The following is an 18,363-nucleotide window of genomic DNA, read 5'->3' as shown; positions in this document are numbered from 1 at the left end:
ACACATGAAGGAGGAAACCAGCCAGTTGGGTGAAGCACAGTAGAAGCCGGGCTGGTAATAGCTTGGAGACTCCCTCAGTGAGGCCTGTGTATTTGCCTTGTTCCCAGGACCCCCGGCCTGCTGGGAAGATCCTGCCCCACATCCAGCCCTGCTGCCCTTCGCACTTCCCTGGGCAAAGTGGCAGCCCCCCTGCCATCGGAAAAGGAACTGCTGGGCATGTACACATCTGCCAGCCAGGGGCCCCCCCGAGGCGGCACCCGGAGACACAGCCTGCCCCGTGGCAGCCCCTCCCAAACCAGCTCCCCTCCCCAGTGGGCAAACAGCATCACCAGCGAGGTGGTACCAGACGCAGACATCAGTGAGTAGAAAGTGTCCATCACCTGGGTGTCTGGGCACCTCCAGCGTGAGACACACATTGTTTCCTGTAGGGGGCAGAGTTCTCCTCCCATCTTCCTACGGTGAGAGGAGCTGCTGCTGATACAAACAAAAAATAACAATTTTTTTTTAGAACATTTTCAATTGGTTTCCCCTACATATCTCGTGATTTTCAAAAACTATTTTCAGTTTAAAAAATCATTTTTCTGAAAACCAAAATGTGGGGGGGATTTGGTGTTTCAATAAAAAACTGGGAAAACATGGACCAAAATGAAATGTTTCCACTCAAGTTTTCATTTTTGAGCTAAAAGATGTGGACCAGTGCCAGTCATTTCCATGTGCCTGCTTGGGAGATGGTGGTTTAAAAGGGGATGATGGGGCTCAGGCTGCCAGGGAGAGAGCAGTAAGAAAGGCCCACAGAGACTATCCACTTCCACATTGTTTGGGGGAGCTGTATTGGTCCCTCAAGCTAAAGCTGTACCAGCCAGTGACCTCTCCTCACCCTCAAGTCCCATCACCCAGAGATCTCTCTCCCCCTTGTACCCACAGCCTTTGGACACAGGCTCTGTGATTTGGCTTGAAGTTTGCTCACAGGCAGGGTAGATTTCAGGGCTCCCAGGATCTTAAGTCCCCCTTTGGTTTATGTCTTGAGACAAATCCAGCCTGTGGCCTCTTTGTCCTCAGGCACATGGATCAGAGGGAAACCAGTAGCGTACCGGGGAGCCTCCATCACCCAGTCAGTTGACTCACTCAGTCCTATTCCTTTGACAGTGGGTGGCTCTGGAGACTGGGCATGGGAAACGGAGCCTTTCACTTCCTGGGTGCTGGTTTGAATCCTGCTCAAGCTGATAGTGACTAACCTGGCTGTTGGGTGACCTGGGTGGAATGAGTTTGGGAAGGTCTCATTGCAGTGGATAGAGGTCCACACTGCATTTGTGCCACTTGTTGGCAGAGAGGTCAAGGAGTGACTGGACCATGGAAACTGAATCCTCTCCCACCCAGAGGGGTTGCCTCCACCTTAGCGGGGAGGGAAGGTGTCTGGGTCAGACCTGAAAATGGCCCCTGGTCACTGGTGAAATAAACCGAGGCACCCAAAGGTCGCAGCTGTTTAACATCTGGCACTGTCTCCTTATGTCCCCAGCTCACACGGACTCCGAGGCAGAGCGGGACAGCAGGGCCAGCCCTTCTGATCACCGTCTCAGCGAAACTAGATGCCCACGCAGCTCCACCACCAGATCGCCTTCCCCAGTCCGGGCTCACCACGGCCTCCTGGGCTCCCGCGTGGAACGAGAGTGAGTGTGAACTCCGCTTCGGGGGCAGGGCTGAGTCAGCAACAGCAGCCGCATTCCCTGGCCCTTTGGGGCACCAGCATCTGCTGCGGGGATGGGCTGCTGGGGTGAGACCACCAGCCCCTCTGCGCCTTTGGCTGTGCATGAATCTTTGCAGCATTTCTCCATTGTCGTAGACCAGCCTCCTCAGTGGCAGCTCCGTCTCTGAGCCGGGCCGCTGCTGTCCTAGGCTGGAAGAGCCCTGAATTTATCTCCCAGTGGAGCATTATGACGTGAAGATGTCGTGACACTGAGTCACACTCTGGGCTCTCTGTCAGTGGTGTCAACTCTGGGCCATTCACGACTGCAATCCCTGGAGCAGTCCTCTCCGGAAAGGGCTTTGAATCCAGCGCTGTCATTAGATTTCCCTTGAGCGTCATTAGCTCCCAGTAAGCCAAGCAGCCCCCGAGCAGAGGAGGTGGGGGCTTGTTTATCTGCTTTCTCTGAGCAGGGGAGGTCCGGGAGGTTGGGGTGTGCCGTTCTCTCCTTGCATAATGTCAGCAAACATTTCTGAGAGTGTTGCTAGGACGCCGCCTCTCTCGGAGGCGAGTGTGGCAGGGGTGGGGCTGGGAGGAAACAGTGCTGGAGGAAGAGGGACGTTTTTGGAGATCCGAGCACGCCGCGTCTTAAAGCGCCCACCCCAGGCGAGATCCCTTATCTCCAGTCTCCACCCTGCTCTAGGACTGGTTTATACTGGGCTAATGGACTGGTTCCAGCGCATGTTGTGTTAGAAAGGCGGGTCACTTGTTTCTTTGGGCTCAGACGTGCTGAGAGGGGCCAGGCCTTGGGACGGGCAGGCTGGGAACCTTGGTACAATAGATCTCTCCCATGGGAGCGAATTCAGCGGCAGCTCCCCTTCCCTTGGGGAGATGAGAGATCTCAAAGCCACAGGAGGCCGCCTCACCAGTACTGGGGCCAGCTAGCCGGAGGGAGGAAGCGGAGAAAAACTGGATATGACCGCGCCAGTGCTGGCCTTCTCCACCATGTGCGTATCACACCGATTTGTGTGGGCTCAGCATGGGGGTTCTATCCCGTACGCAGGCCGCCCCCTGGTCAAGGCAGAGACCATCCAACTTATTTCACTGTGACCACAGTGAGGCCAGGTCTGAGACTTATTTTAGCAGGTGGATACTAGCCCCTCGGTTGAAGGCTTTGCAGTGTCTTAACTGGGACTGGGAAGCAGAGTGGGGCCAGATCAGATCCTGCTGGGCAAACCAGGGACAAAGTGGTCTTTGGAGGCAGCTCTTCTAGGAGCGAGTAACCGGGGGAGCGGGGAGAATCCCACACAGTGAGTCCCTGGCTATATAGCACAGCCAAATTAATGCCACCAGGGCAGCCTCTGTGATCACTGCCCCAGGGATGGGCTGAAGCAAGAGCAGATCAGTGGGAAAGGGTCAGGGAGTTCCCATCACCCTCGCTAGCTGAGTGGTTGGGTGGAGCTCTGAGCTGCCCTCCTGGAGCATCTGCCAGCTGGACTGAAAACTTTTATTTCAATGCAGGTGCCTTCCGTAGCTAGGGGGATAGAACCAGGGGAACTGACCTCTCTTGAGGCAAACTGTGATCTGGTTTGCCTCGATAGCCCGTCTGCTCACTGCCTGGCTGCCTCATTTCAGCCTGGCAGGTAAAGTATTAACGCTCGCTCGTGTCACTCACAAGAGGAGAGAGGGGAATGACAGAGTAAGAAACCTGCCCCCTCTGCTCTCTCACAAACCTGCATCTGGTTAGACCCTGATTGGAACCAGACCTTTGCCCAGCTTGGGGCGAGAGAACCCTGGGGGAGTCTGAGGTTTCCAGAACCTTGCAAACTATTTCAGTGGGGTTGGCAAACCTAGTGTGAATTCCCATCCCTTTCTCCTTGTTGTTTTAATTTGACTCAGACGGATCCTCAGCTGGCGTAAATCAGCATCGTCCTGTTGAATGCATTGGACCGACACCAGTTTACACTAGCTAAGGATCTGTACCCTGGTGTTTATTTCACTGAGGGTGATTATGTATTTTCCTAGCTAAAGGGCAGCAGCTTGTGCTGTGTATTACGGATAACCGAGCCTCCCCGGAAAGCTGAGCTGACCTAAGTAGGTGTCCTGCATCCTGTAATGAACTGGACAGTGTGTGTCTGCGTCCCACTGCCTCCTGCTGGGGGGAGTCAGCCCTGCTCAGGTGTGTCTCAGATCCCATCGTGCTGATGGAGATTCTCCTTCAGCTCAACTGGCAGGGCCTTGTGCTTTCTGGAGCAGGGAGATCAGTATCCTTCCCCCGCTGTCGCCCTGAAGATCTGAGAGACATTGTGATGTGCAGTTTAGTGACACCTGAGAGAGGCCTGAGGTGGCCACGGATTTCAATGAACCTTGAATCCAAGATTATGAGTGGGCTGGAATTGACCAGTCAAATTTGCATAGCCTTAGTCTGGGTAACTTTTTTGGTATTTCTAGCTCATTCCCTGCTATGCTGCATGGTTCTGGGTAGCAGCCAGGGCTCAAATAGGAAGGAGAAAGCGTCGCTCTCACTGTGTGTCCTGCAGCTATCTGGTGAGAGAGCCAGTTCCTGGGAGGTTTCGTACCTGCCTTTGCAGAACCCAGAGGCCCGGCTCATTTGGAGAAGACTCCATGTTTCCAGAGTGTATCCAGCCTGAACCTCCACATGGTTTGAGGATCTCCTGTCACCACTCACAGGACACGGTTAATTGTGAAACTTTCAGGACAAGATTGTCAAAAGGGACTAGTGATCTGGGTGCCCGGCCTGAGTTGCAGTGGCCGGGTGTGGAGCATTGTCTGTTGCTTTCCAGTTACTGGGGTCAACCTGACAGGCTTTCAAGTTTGACTTCAGTGTGTCTTTATATCGTTTGGACTGGCCACCAGGAGAACCTTGCTTCAGCTGGCTATAAAATCCAGCCTTGGGTGTGCTTGAGTTGGCTGTACGAACGAGAGACCCGACCAACACAGCTGAGCTTTTATCAGCATTGGTTTGAATGCTGGACATCCAACAAGGATGAAGGATTCTGATATTGGGAATATTGTTCCACCGTTTGACTCTGCAAACAGATTGAAGACAGCGCATATGGAGCAGTGGCACGTTATCCGTGACTCACAACCACACACAAGAATCGCAAGCATGATTGCCCGACAACTACTTAGCTTGGTGCTTCTCTTGACAGCCCTCTCGTTCCATAGGTGGTGTGACGGCATTCCCAATGCACAGCTGGCGTGGGCTGTGCGACGTGGAATCTCATCATCAATTATGGCATTCTGGGACAGTGTACTCCTTAGGTAGCCAAACTTCTCCACAGACTTGAGAAGAGCATGGTTGATCTCCGTGACTGGGTCAACGTGCACACCCCCTAGCACAGGCTGGTACAGCGCTTCGCTTGGAGAGGCTGTTGGAGCAGAATTGCGTTGCTGAATCCAGCTGCACCGTGATTAGATTCTAGTGGGAAACGTGTGCGCAGTTCCTGTCCCACTCTCACATCCATGCGAGCCATGCGCATGCTGGTGCAGAACTGTAATGAGGAGAGCGACGGATGTGGATGCAGGTTTAAGTTCAGAGTTCCATCTCCTAGCGAATGTTGTTGACCCCTCATGGTTTCTCCACCTTTTCAGCGTTCCTTCTGGAAGGGCAATCACGTGCCTCCACAGGCTGTAACTGGCTGACGGCTAATTTGATCACAGCCTGCATTTGCCATGTCCAGTACCGTCTTTGGGCATCTGTGGCATTTTTACAGGGGCACCGGCTACCTTGGGTGCCAATAGCTATGTAGCCATGTCAGCTGCTTGAGTATTTATCCTGGGTGGGGCTAGTCCATGCTGCCACGGCTTCGCTGCTATTGTTACTCAAGCTAGCTTCGATCTACCGAGATTAAAGCTAGCTCTGGTGTGTCTATGCGCGGTGCAGTCACACCTCCTGGTTGCAGTGTAGACATGCCTATAGACGTGGTTACTTTTAACTCTCGAGTCTCCAGGGTGATGAGCAATGGTATCCCCTCGGCAAAGGTTTGAGGATTTCTGGTGTCAGACAGCCAGGAGGAGCGGAGATGGGACTGGCCATATGATTTCAGGCAGGCGGAGAGGATGGAGTGTTTCCCATTTTCCTTCTAGATCAGACATTTCTCTTGTAACCTGCTGTCAAGGTTCCTTCCCCACTCTGAACTCTAGGGTACAGATGTGGGGACCTGCATGAAAACCTCCTAAGCTTACTTTTACCAGCTTAGGTTAAAACTTCCCCAAGGTACAAACTATTTTACCCTTTGCCCTTGGACTTCCACTGCCACCGCCAAACATTTATCTGGGTTTATTTTTATTAGGAAAGCATTGTTTGGAAACGTCTTTCCCCCCAAAATCCTCCCAACCCTTGCACCCCACTTCCTGGGGAAGGTTTGGTAAAAATCCTTACCAATTTGCATAGGTGAATACAGACCCAAACCCTTGGATCTTAAGAACAATGAAAAAAGCATTCAGATCTTACAAGAAGAATTTTAATAGAAGTAAAAAGAATCACCTCTGTAAAATCAGGATGGTAAATACCTTACAGGGTAATTAGATTCAAAACATAGAGAATCCCTCTTGGCAAAACCTTAAGTACAAAAAGACACACAGACAGGAATATCCATGCTATTCAGCACAACTTATTTTCTCAGCCATTTAAAGAAATCATAATCTAACACATATCTAGCTAGATTACTTACTAAGTTCTAAGACTCCATTCCTGTTCTGTCCCTGGCAAAAGCATCACACAGACAGACACAGACCCTTTGTTTTTCTCCCTCCTCCCAGCTTTTGAAAGTATGTTGTCTCCTCTTTGGTCATTTTGGTCAGGTGCCAGCGAGGTTATCCTAGCTTCTTAACCCTTTACAGGTGAAAGGGTTTTTCCTCTGACCAGGAGGGATTTTAAAGGTGTTTACCCTTCCCTTTATATTTATGACACCTGCACTTATTAATCCTTTTTTCCCCTTCCCATCCCAGCCAGGCCATCCGGGCTCTGCAGGACGAGGTCTCGCGGCTTCGGCAGCGGCTGGAGGAGAGTTTGCACCGATCCCGCAGCTACCCAGAGGGAAAGTCATCCCCACGCACCACTAGGAGCAGGAGGCAGCCCGAGTGGAACGGCCCCTCAGTCCGGAACGCAGCCACCTTTGGGTAGGTGCCAGTGTGCAACACAACGTGGCCTTGTTGCCTGTTTTGCCTTTCCTGCAAACTCTGCCAGCCGGAGTTCAGTGACATAGGATGGCTGACAGCAGCCTCCTTCTCTGGTTCTCTCTGGTGCCCAGGGAGATTTCTGCCCCCCTGCGGAACTGACCTGTTTTCTGCTGAGACTTGAAAATTGCTGAGGAGGAAGGAGGTACAGGGAGGCTGTTGCAGCTGGTGGGAGCAGTGTGAGGAGAAGGCTCTTGCTCCAGCAGCGGTGAGGGGGTGTGACAGGTTGGAGAGGAAGTAGCGCCAAGCAGGTGGAAGTGGGGAGTAGGGAACGCCAGGTGTGAGACCGAACGGCGGGGTCCAGCCTCAGCTGGCGCTTCTGGCTTTTGGGGACACAGGTGCCATATAGCTCCTGTCGAAGCTAGTGGGAGTTAGGCTAGTATAATGCTGACAGAATCGGGCCCTTTATCGCTCCGGTGAAGGGCTGGTAGCTCTGGCGGGGCCAGGTGGGGTGTGGGCCTTTTTCCTTGCAGCTTTCTGGGCGGCTGACACGCTTTCCCTGGATCTTAGGAGCAGGCCTGGCTCATTTCACCCACGTGCAGAGCCACCCGGACAGCCAGGGCCGCAGAGGGTGACAGGCGATTGTGTGAGCACCCTGAGTCCCCCCCAGCAGTCTTGCCAGTCTCCCCACGGACCCTGTCTCCTGAGCACATGGCAGCTCGTCCTCTCCGTGCTTCAAGGCAGAGGTGGTGACTGTCACTCAGTGCAACCAGAGACCCCCCCCAGTGCCAGGTGGAGGGGAGGGTTAAAACCCCTTGCACCCAGAACCGGGGTGCTGAGCCCTCGACTTCACTCTGTGTCTGTCCCTTTCCCAGCGAATCCACAGAGAGGAGCCCAGGCAAGTTTGGGGAGCCAGCTCCAGTGATCAAGCCAGCGAGGCGGGTGAGGTCGGCATCGCTCCCTCGGGACGGGCCTGAACTGGACCTCAGTAAGTAGACCTGTTGGAACCTACCCCATCTGGGATCAACGCGGCTTCTCTCCCTGCTTTCCAGGAGCAATTATTTGGGGGCAGCAGACTGCAGAGGTAGCAGGATCTGCTTTTCCTTCCATTCTTCTTTGAATTCCCTCTCCTAAAAGGGATTTTCAGATGCCCTTCCTATGCGTGCAGGAGGTGAGAACGGCCACTCTGTGGTGCACACACGTGGTCAGTGATACCAGCATCCTGGGAACGTTCATGACAGACAGGCTTACGCCCAGATCCAGCCCTCCTGACCTTTCGGAAAGCTGGAGGCTGGACCTGGATCCAAACTCCACAGCTTGTGCCCAGCTCTTCGCGGTCATTACCCTAGATCCTGTGGTTGTTCATTCACACAAGGGCCCGTGGTTGCTGCAAGCACAAGTGTGGTTGCGTGACCCGCCTGCGACTCCCTCCTCTGACCTGGTGATGACAAAACACACTTGAGTCGGGTTCGCACCACGGCACCACACCTACCCCGCCCCCTAATAGCCGTTGTACCAGTGCGTGCTATCCCATAGTGCCTAGAGAACAGGCGCACAGGGCAATGCACTCACTAGTTAGAAACTCACTAGCGGACATGACTGACTGTCTAATCTGGTGTTCTCGGTGCTCTGCAGCTTCAGATTCAGACTGCCCACCGCCGCGGGCTCGAGATGGGAAGCCCAGGACAAACGTCTCCTCCAGGCAGAGCCCTGCGAGGACGCTGACATTCAAGAGCCATTACACAGGTGGGTGAACACGAGCCAGGCCGTGCTCTGCCCTGGTGCTGCCTCCCTTGTAACACCCTGGGCCACCCTGTGTTCTTAAACTAGATCTCTGCTGTCTGCCCCATGCACACGCCGACTTGATGCTGTGCTTGCCACGCAGGAGGGATCTTCCCCTCCCTGTCATGTGAGCGACACAGCTCAGCCCCCACCCCCCCCACCCCCCTTCCCAGCTGGGTGCCCTCTGCGATGCGTGCTGAGCCAGCTCTTGTTGGATTTTGCAGGGACGCGCTACCACTTATCTGCCCCCGTGTCCCCAGAACGGAGGGAAGACACGGGCCCCACTTCCTGCCTCCATTGCCAAGGGACCAGGACACAAGCTGGTAAATATCCTATCTGCTCATCTTGGGCCAGACCCCAAAGAATCACACCTCCGAGTGGCTTTGCTTAGTATTTACAACGCGCAAAGTAATAAGATTTTTGCTCTTCATTAGCGCCTGCTACCTGAGATTTCTGAGGGCTTGGCAAATACCCGCTAATGAAACCATTAGTTATTTAAGGCCTGAACCAAGGAAATAAGGCCTCATGACACTCTGATGAGAGAGATGCAGAGGTCATGCCCCACTGACATGCAGATGTTTTTTGGGTGGAATGCACTCTGAGAGAGGGTCTCACGGCCAACCTCCCAACCTCGGGGTGGAGGGACCTCCCTCGTATTGGGAAAGGAAGGAGACTGCTCCCTCTGCTGATTGTGCAGAAGCAGGATTGGCCAGTAGCCACTCTGACCGCGAGATTTGCAGGTACGGCTAGGCACTCCTGAGGCTGCTGTATCCCTGCCACGAGAGAGTAGGTTAGTACAGATCAAAGCATGTGGCGTCCTACACTGCTGGACTGTTAACTCAGCCCGGTTGCACGTATGGCTCTTGCTCTCGCCTTCGTTACATGTGACCCTGTGGTCATTGTTCATTATTACGGAAGCACCCCACATAATCTACAGGATGGGTGACATTGCCAAGATGAGCCTGCCAGAGCAGCTGTAATCCTTGGATTTTTCTGGCCTTTCAGTGCAATCTTGCAGTTTTCCCATTGTGCTAAAGCCAGTTGTTATCATCTGAGAGCTCCGTGTTACAACCTGCTTTGTTCATCTTGTTTCCCGATGCTAGCAACAGACGGCACACAAAGAAATGACCAGCTTTCCGGACTAGCAGCCACCTGTATGGAACCATTTATCTTGGCTAAAGATTAACTTGCATTTTGCACCCAGCATTTTGAGTACATTGCATGCAAGTTGTGATCCCCTCAGGTGATTTGCCCAAATTTTTGCATGTCTGAGGGCGCCCTCCAGTCGCTGAGAGGAACCCACAGCTGAGCTAAAGCTGCACAGTTCCATTCGCATGTTGTGACCCAGCATTCTTTGCCATCAACTCTTTCTTTTTTTTTTTTTTAACGTTTTTACTTTCTGGAAATTGCCTTAATCTAGTATAATAACAAGTTTGCTGTTTCCAAACATCCTGAAAGCTCCTGTATACTTCTACTGCCCTTTGCAATTGAGATTTTTGTGGAGTTACTTTACTCACTGTTTGTTCTCTGTGTTTTTTAGGCAATGCATCAGCGAGGGACACCGTGAGACCCACTCAGCATAGCACTCCAAGGCAGACGCACTGTCCAATCTGCAGCGGGACCAGGAGCACCCCAGTTTCTAAAACCAGGGACAAAGCAGCACATGGTAGGTGAACAGTTTGCTCTGTCTGAATGTTTCTGTTCTGTGAAGAGCTGCTCTGCATGAGGAGGGATCCTGGTGGATGGTTCCCATCTAGCAGAGGGACCTACTGGCCAAGGCTGGAAGCTGAATTCAAAGCTCTAGCGTTCCAAAAAAGGAGTCACTGCAGAGGGTGGCAATAGCAGGCCTCCCAGTCACACTAGTTCCAGCTTCAGCCAGCAGGAGTTGCTGTAGGTAGTGGAATTGGAGTGCTGGCTGTGGCTCACGGCTGCTGCAGCGCCAGCCTCCCCCAGTAGGAGTCGCTGCCGGTAACAGTGTTGGCATGCTGGCTGGCTCTCGAGCTGCTGCAGTCCCGGCTCTCCCAGCAGTGGCTGGGAGGGAATGGGGTGCTATCTGGGAGAACTTAGAGGCGTCCGCGCCAGGGCTGGAGCACTGACAGCTCAGGACCTGACACTTGCTGCAGGTGCAGGTCCCAGGGCAGGGTTTTCCAGCACAGCCGCTTGTAGGTGTGATTCATCCCAGGGAGCTGATTCCAGTAGATTGAGGGGTGCATCCCCGGCCCTCTCTTTGTCCTGAGGCCAGACTCACCCCTGGAGTCAGTGGCGTAGCACCAGGGATGGATTTTGCCGCGTGGGTGTCCTGTCCATTCACCCCAAATACCAGGGTGTCTCCTACGGTGTGTCTTTCTTCTCCCCAGCAACCGGCCGCAGCACAGAGAGTGCCTCATCTCAAGGCTCCGGCCACAGTCGCAAACCCGAGAAGCCGCAGCAGCAGCCTGGCCTGTGGTACCTGGCGGCCCCACCCCCTGGCACAGCTGTCAACTGCATCCCAGCAGTGCCCCTGCTGCCTTACTCGCCCTCTGTACTGTAAGAGCGGCCCACGCCACATTGGTTGGGGTTACTGTGGGGAGGGATGTTCAGAGTTTCCTTCTGGGATTGTGGGAGGCAGCCTGGGATCTCTAGGGCCAAAGCAGAGCCTGTGGAGGGGAAAGATGGTCCAGCGGTTGGGGCACTAAGTTGGGACTTGGGAGAATGGTTTTGGTTCCCTGCTCTGCCACAAACGTCCTGTATGACCTTGGTCAAATCGCTTAGGCCCAGATTTTTTTAATCTATTTAGGTATTGCTCCACTCAGCGTTGCCAAGCCTAAGCGATTTAGGCACTTAGAAGCTTCAGCTGGAGTGGTGTGTCCCGTTTTGGGCACCACACTTTAAGAAAGATGTGAACAAACTGGAGAGGGAACAGAAATGATAGGTTTGGGAAACCTGACCTCTGAGGAAAGGATACAAAAGGGGGCACGTTTAGTCTAGAGAAGAGAAGGCTGAGGAGGGCATAAGCCTTCCAATACGGAAAAAGTTGTTTTAAAGAGGACAGTGATCAATTGTTCTCCGGGTCCACTGAGCATAGGACAACGAGTAATCAGCTTAGTTTCCAGCAGGGAAGATTCAGGTTAGATATTAGGCAAAACTTTCTAACTCTGAGGGTAGTTCAGCGCTGGAACAGGTCACGGAATCCCCATCCCTGGAGGGTTTGGAGAACAGGTTGGACAAACGCCTGTCAGATGATCTAGATTTACTTGTTCCTCCCTCAGCGCACTGTATTTAGTCTTTGTTTTGGTGTTTTTTCCAGCTACTGTTCTCCACCAGCACCTACCTCAGTCCCCGGCTCAGCTGGCCTGGCTGCCCATTACTCCAGTGAGTACAGAGTGGCAGAGCTGAAGCCCTGGGCCGCCCGGCAGCAAACCCATGGTCGCCACCACTCCCTGATGCTTGACTTTGACGACCTGGAGGACCTCAACTGGTCCCTGAGCCAGGCCGTGGAAGCCGCCAAGAGCATGACATTCACCACCAAGCAAATGAACAGGTCGCTGACCTCTGAACTGAGCAAGGCAAGGCGCCTGAGGGGATCCTGCCTCTTCTGACAGAACCTGGAGTCGGCGTCCTCTGGGGCCTGGCGAGGACAGTTTGAGCTGGCAGGCTGAGCCTCTCCAAACATCTGGAGATAAGCCCCTAGCATACATCTGGGGAACTGATTTGCCAAAGAATGCCTAGGCTGTCCCTCAGCTTCCCACTCCTTCCAGTAGGGCTGGAGAGCCATCCTCCAGGGCCTGCGGAGCCTGTGACATACTGGAGTCTCCGCGCGGGATCCGCAGAGGAAGCTAAGTCTGCAGAGTCCTCTCTCCACCCTTCTCCAGAGCCTCCTCAGCCCGCATGTTACAGTTGCCTTCAGCCTCAAGCCTCTCTGCTCAGCGGGACCGGAGCTGCCGTTGCACTGGGGCATCTCACCTGCCCCTCTCCTCTTGGCCAGTAGCTTTCGGTTGTTGGTGGTTTTCTTAAAGGATCAAATGTTAAGATGAAGGAAGACAGTGAAAACCTCGGGACACGTGGCTGGGCAGAGAGCTGCCCTGGCCTCCCGGGAGCCTGAGACCCGCACTTTAGAATCCCCCTGGCCTTGTCCCTAGAGAACACCCTACTTTTAAGTATCATTTTAACTCCCCTTCCCCTTCTCCCTATTGGCCAGCTTGGAGATGGACACCAGCCAATGGCTTACCATCGCACTGTGAGATCCCACCCCTAGCCCCTTGCAGAAATTCCCACTTGGTCCTTACCCCACCTTGCGTTGCTAAATCAATCCATTTCCATGTGGATCTGTCCCAGTACACCACGTCAGAGGGCTACCGAGGCACAGCCCAGCTGGGACAAGCTCTGTTTACAAGCTGAGCCTTTTCACGCGTCGCTCTTGTTTTGTGTAGGCCCTATCAGAATAAGGCTCCCCTTGCAGCAAAGGTTACCTCAGAGTGCTTGTGAGGACAGGATACATATCTCTCTTTTTCTACGTTCATCTCAAAGGTGAATGGAGGAGGATCAGATGTTTATGTGGAATTTTATTGTTTTTCTACCTGGTTGCTCCTGGCTGTTGTTGGAAAAAATGAAGGACATTCCCATCAGGGCAAGCCCTAGGCGCCATCTTCACCAGACCAGGGGTTCATCCCACCCTGTCTGACCAGCTCCAAAGCTGCAATCGCATGTCTATTAACTCTTCGAGTGCCTTAGGGGGTGCAGTCCACAGCCCGGGAGGGATCAGTCTTTGGGCAGCAGCAGGCAAAGGGTTAAAGGAACATTGTCCAGATAAGACGTGCCCATCCCAGCAGTTTAGATGATTGGAGCGGAAACAATTTTTAGCCACTTCTTTGGTAATTTTCACCATATCTGCTGTTTCTGGCTTTGCTGTGGGGGAAAGGAAGCACAAACGGTCAGTTTCATTTTCTGTTTCTAAGGCCTGATCCTGAGAGGCATTGAGCACTCTTGCTTCTCCTTGAATTTGGGAGAAGTCATAGGAGCTCAGCACCTCTTGAAGGTCAGCCACGCGATTAGATCCCCGCACTGATTCTCCCGGGCTAGCCCAGTGCTGGAGCTGGCCAATGCTGCGTCACTTTTTGGTTTAACCTTGCTTTCATTGGCACTTATTTTGAACTCTCACAACCATTTCTGTGGAGATGAAGACCCAAACCTGCAATCAGATCCACTAACTAGGGTGCCATCCCCTTCTCCTCTCCCCCCCCCCTTGACGAGAGCTGATAGAAAAATATGTAAGTGTCACGCAAGTGTTCATTTTCTGTACATTTTTTAGTGAAAAATGTCAACGTTTTCCCACTTTCCACTGGAAAAAATCTACAGCCAGAAATATTTCAGTTTTTGGTTCTTCCCCCTTTCTTTCTCCTTCTTTCTCTGCTGCCACTGAAAAGACAAAGGAGGAAGGAAAAAAGAAAGTAAGCGCTAGAGGGATCAATAATTGAAAAATGTAAAGCAAAAAAAAATAAAAATACTGTTCCAAAGTTGGAAAATTACAACCACCACCCCAACCACACATCTGCGAAAATGTTCAGGGTTTTTCTGGGGAGGAAGGTGATTTTTTCATTGGAATAAAAATTCAGATGGAAAAATTTCAGCCACGCTGAAAATCAGTAAGGTTTTTGCATGTGTGTAGGAGTCTCTCTTTCTATCCACCTGTCTGTCCATCCATTCCCATAATAACCATCTCTCTATCTACCTATCTCTCTATCTAGGATCTGATTTCAGGATTGTCATCTAGGTTTGTAAATCCCCCCTTAAAAAAAAAAAAAAAAGTTTTAGCCAAAATTGGACACTGTCCCTTTAAAACCACAGATCTTTCTGCCAACTTAGATTTCGGGTTTGGCTTATATCAAGCTGTTTGATCCCCTTAAAGACGCGCCTGTTTGCATGTTAATATTTTTAATGGAACATTTCTCATTGTGGTAGCTGGTGAGTGGCTAAATCACTCTCTCTTCAGGTTTTGGTTGTGTGTGTCTCTGTGTGTGTACGTGTGTGTATATATATTCAACATAATCCTTAGGGCATTTCACTTTTTACATGTAATTTATTGTTTTTTTAAAAACTGTTCTTACTGTGTGTGTGCTTTTAAATCTGTGAGGGGTGGTGAGCAAATTCTGCTCCAGCCTATAATGGTCCTTGTCTGTGCAAATGGTGCATGTTTGCATTGGGGCTGGGGCCAGAGGGTCACCAACCAATCAAGCCTCCTTGAAAAGGTAGGAACAGGCTCCCTCTACAATGCAGTAGCAGCCAGTTGCTGGTCTGATAATAGGACTTGATCAGGACTTTGCAGAAGGAGAATATAGCACAGGTACTGTTGAGACTGTATCCTGTTGCATGTTAGCATGGATCAAAGCACGTGCTTGGACATAGGAGGAAATCTCTGAATGAAGGTACATCCCGACATTGCTCCCTGTGGTACGTCATGCCGTCGAAATTTAAAATGCAGTAGATTTAACTCTCAAAAGCTGTCCGAGCAGATCCTTTCCCTTATTCCAGCTTGGGTGGCTGTTTCGTGAACAGGTCATTCAAACTCTTCCAGCAAAAGTGGTACTTACTCTAGTTTCCAAATCAGCAACGTAGGGAGAGTTTGACCATCCCTTTAAACACTGAACTGTCTGACGCTCAAGTGCCATCTAAACCCCACGAGGGGATGGAGCCTGGGCGTGGGAGTTAAGGTTGCTTGGGGCTTGTCCACACACAGACGTTGCACTGGTTTAACACCACAGAATCATAGAAGATTAGGGTTGGAAGAGACCTCAGGAGGTCATTTAGTCCAACCCCCTGCTCAAAGCAGGACCAACACCCACTAAATCATCCCAGCCAGGGCTTTGTCAAGCCAGGCCTTAAAAACCTCTAAGGATGGAGATTCCACCACCTCCCTAGGTGACCCATTCCAGGGCTTCACCACCCTCCTAGTGAAATAATGTTTCCTAATATCCAACCTAAACCTCCCCCACTGCAACTTGAGGCCGTTGCTCCTTCTGTCATCTTCCACCACCGAGAACAGCCGAGCTCCATCCTCTTTGGAACCCCCTTTAGATAAAACTAAATCGCTATGTGGACACTCATTGATTTTAAACCAGGCTTGCATTGGTAAATTTAGAAGTGCAAGGTAAATCATGATAAGCTGGAACCCAATTAGAAGAGGGTGTGTGTACGTGCACACTCTTGCCTTGGTTTAAAGTCACACCTTTAGTCAAACCCGGGCAGGCTTATGTGCAGACAAGATTTTCAACAGTGACTAGTGATTTTTGGTGCCCAACCCTACACCCTTTAAAGATGGCTGAATTTCAGAGGGCAGGTTATCAGCACCTCCAAAAATCAGCCCCCTTTCAGATGGCTCAAGCTGGACATCCCAAACTTAAGGATCTCCTAAGCTCGAGTTACTTTTCAAAATCTTGACCTAGGCCTTAGACTATGTGCTACAGCGTATGGGAAAAAGTCACCATTTTGGCCTCTGTGAGAGATAATAACCTCGTCTTTCCACATCTCCGCTCAGGGTCTGTACCACGCTCCATGACACACGTTTCGCCTGGCACAAATGTAACTGTGCACACAAGCCATCTATCATCAGGCCATATCTCAAAATCCCTGCTGAAGACCAAACTCTCATTGACTACAATCAGAACATTCTTGGGGGTAGGGTGACCAGATGTCCTGATTTTATAGGGACAGTCCCGATATTTGGGGCTTTGTCTTATGTAGAAGCCTATTATGCCCCACACCCTGTCCCAATTTTTCACACTTGCTGTCTGGTCACCCTACTTCAGGGGAAGGGTTAGTCTCAGAAAAATCATGAAGTAAAGGGTTTTGGGAATTGATCCTGAACGTGTGGCTTTGTTTATATGTAGGACCTACCCCAAGTGCCCCGTTTTAAAAATGATTTATTGCTTATTTTTTTTTAGTAGTATTATAATCCAGTTGTGGCTGTTTTTAATGCACAAGGCAAGTTATCAGGTCTCACTCTTTTTAGGGACCTCACAGAGCCACTGAAATTATGTCCCATCACAGACAGAGTCCTGGAACAAGGGGAAGTTGTGGTCGATCCATAAAGCTTCAGAGCTTGCATAGTGAAACTCATCTCAAACAACCGCTGACAAAAAATGGAGTAGCTTAACAGAGCTGGTCTGAACTGAACTCTGGGGGATATTTGGGGGGCAGTTTCTTAAAATGTGTGTTTGTGTGAGAACCTCTGTCCATGTAGACAACGGAACCCACTGACAACAGCCTCGGCTGTATAGTGAGGGACAAAGAGAGGCCCCGTTTCCGTGCAGCGCCCTGAGCAATTCTCGTTGAAATGTGAAAGCTTTGCTTAGAGTGAAGTAATTCTGTGTGAGGTTTTCTTTAAAAAAAAAAGATTGCTAGAAGAGGCTTCCATTTGGCAGACCAAATTCAGGCCTGGTTTTGAAGGATGCAATGCCATTGACTTATAGAGGAATTGCACACACAGCTTTGAATTTTGCACATGTCCTTGTTTTCTTATCGCAAAGCTGGTTGTACTGTGGCCAAGAGCCCCCAAGCTCTTGAAACCAGGACACTGTGGTTAATGCAGCCTCGCTGGGAGAACACAAGACATCCGGGTGTGTGTATTTAATTCTAGGAACTGCAAGAACAAGAAGTGATGGTTACGTTTTCAGCATCTCCTGGTTTTGTAATGAACTAGCAGAGCCATTTGACGGTATTTTGTAACGAGATAATTGCCTATTTTTTAATGAAATAAATTTGTTTGTTTTTCAAACCGTGTCTCTCTTGTGTGTTTTGGCTACAGCCTTGAGCTTCAGGGAACCCAGCCTTCCAGCTAGCTATTACTTATACATTACTGCCGTGGCTGGGAGGTCCCATTGTGCTTGGGGCTGTACGTACACATAGTTAGAAACAGTCCTGCCTCAAAGACTTAAATAGCTAAGACAAACAGTGGCTGGGAGGGAAACGAGAGACACAGCGAGGAGAAGTGACTGTCCAAGGTCACACAGCAAGTCAGTGGCAGAGCAGAGAATAGATCCCAGGGGTCCTGAATCTAAAGGCCCAGCTTTTTCATGGTATTTAGGTGCTTAAGGATGCAAATAGATACTGATGAGGATTTTAAAAAGCATCTAGGCACTTAACTCCAATGGGAAGTAGATGCCTAGGTGTTTTTGAAAATCTCACTAGTACTTTTAAAAATCTGGCGTGATGCCCATGCCCTGCCCACTAGACCACGCTACCTGTCTCCCAAGCTTTAGCTTCAGTTTGGGGTCACCAGTGGAAAGGCTACTTTGTTTCCAACTCCTGATTGCGGGCCAAGGGGCCATTCTGATTTCACCCCCACTAGGGGTTCCAATTCTCCCCAGTGCTGCTGAGATCAGAATCTGAGCCACTCAGTCACCCTTACAAGGCTGGTATCTCTTAGGGACAGCGCAAGCAAAGGCAAGCCTATGGCATTTAGGTTCCTGGATGGGATTGGATGTACTCTGTTGCAGACTTTTCCATAGCTCCCAACATCCTCCATGCATCCACCATTTTAAAACTAACCATGCTCCATTGAGATAAAGGGATGGAAAAGGACAACAGGCCACGCTGATTATCCAGAGGTCGCTGAGGGCATAGAAACCTGCCGATATTCAGGAGAGCCAGCATATGGTGTGTTTTGACTGTAACCCAACGATAGCAATGGATAGCTATCCACTGTAACCCAACCATAGCCTGGAAATGTGGGGCAGCCAGGAGCAATGGAAGTTTCCCCTATGCAGTTGTGGCAGAAGAACTTG

General features: G+C 51.1%; 1 protein-coding gene across 3 annotated transcripts in view; it reads left to right on the top strand.

Moving 5' to 3' along the window:
• The window catches only part of AKNA (AT-hook transcription factor), a 72,234-nt gene extending 54,880 nt beyond the window's left edge, over positions 1-17,354 (top strand). For 2 of the 3 annotated variants that reach the window (XM_073313988.2, XM_078849041.1), the window contains exons 14-22: positions 108-358; positions 1,517-1,667; positions 6,656-6,826; positions 7,699-7,811; positions 8,459-8,569; positions 8,830-8,928; positions 10,146-10,271; positions 10,963-11,131; positions 11,892-17,354. In XM_073313988.2, the coding sequence (XP_073170089.2) occupies positions 108-358; positions 1,517-1,667; positions 6,656-6,826; positions 7,699-7,811; positions 8,459-8,569; positions 8,830-8,928; positions 10,146-10,271; positions 10,963-11,131; positions 11,892-12,183 (1,483 nt within the window). In that variant the 3' untranslated portion in view covers positions 12,184-17,354. Of the gene's footprint in view, positions 1-107; positions 359-1,516; positions 1,668-6,655; positions 6,827-7,698; positions 7,812-8,458; positions 8,570-8,829; positions 8,929-9,708; positions 10,003-10,145; positions 10,272-10,962; positions 11,132-11,891 lie in introns of those variants that run through there. The other variant, XM_078849042.1, reaches the window with a different exon arrangement.
• Positions 17,355-18,363: the final 1,009 nt, after the last annotated feature.

Source organism: Lepidochelys kempii, chromosome 16 (genome assembly GCF_965140285.1).
Source record: "Lepidochelys kempii isolate rLepKem1 chromosome 16, rLepKem1.hap1, whole genome shotgun sequence".
Classification (NCBI taxonomy): Eukaryota; Metazoa; Chordata; order Testudines; family Cheloniidae; genus Lepidochelys; species Lepidochelys kempii.
The sequence above is the reverse complement of the archived record's forward strand: the minus strand, read 5'-3'. Positions and strand labels throughout refer to the sequence as shown.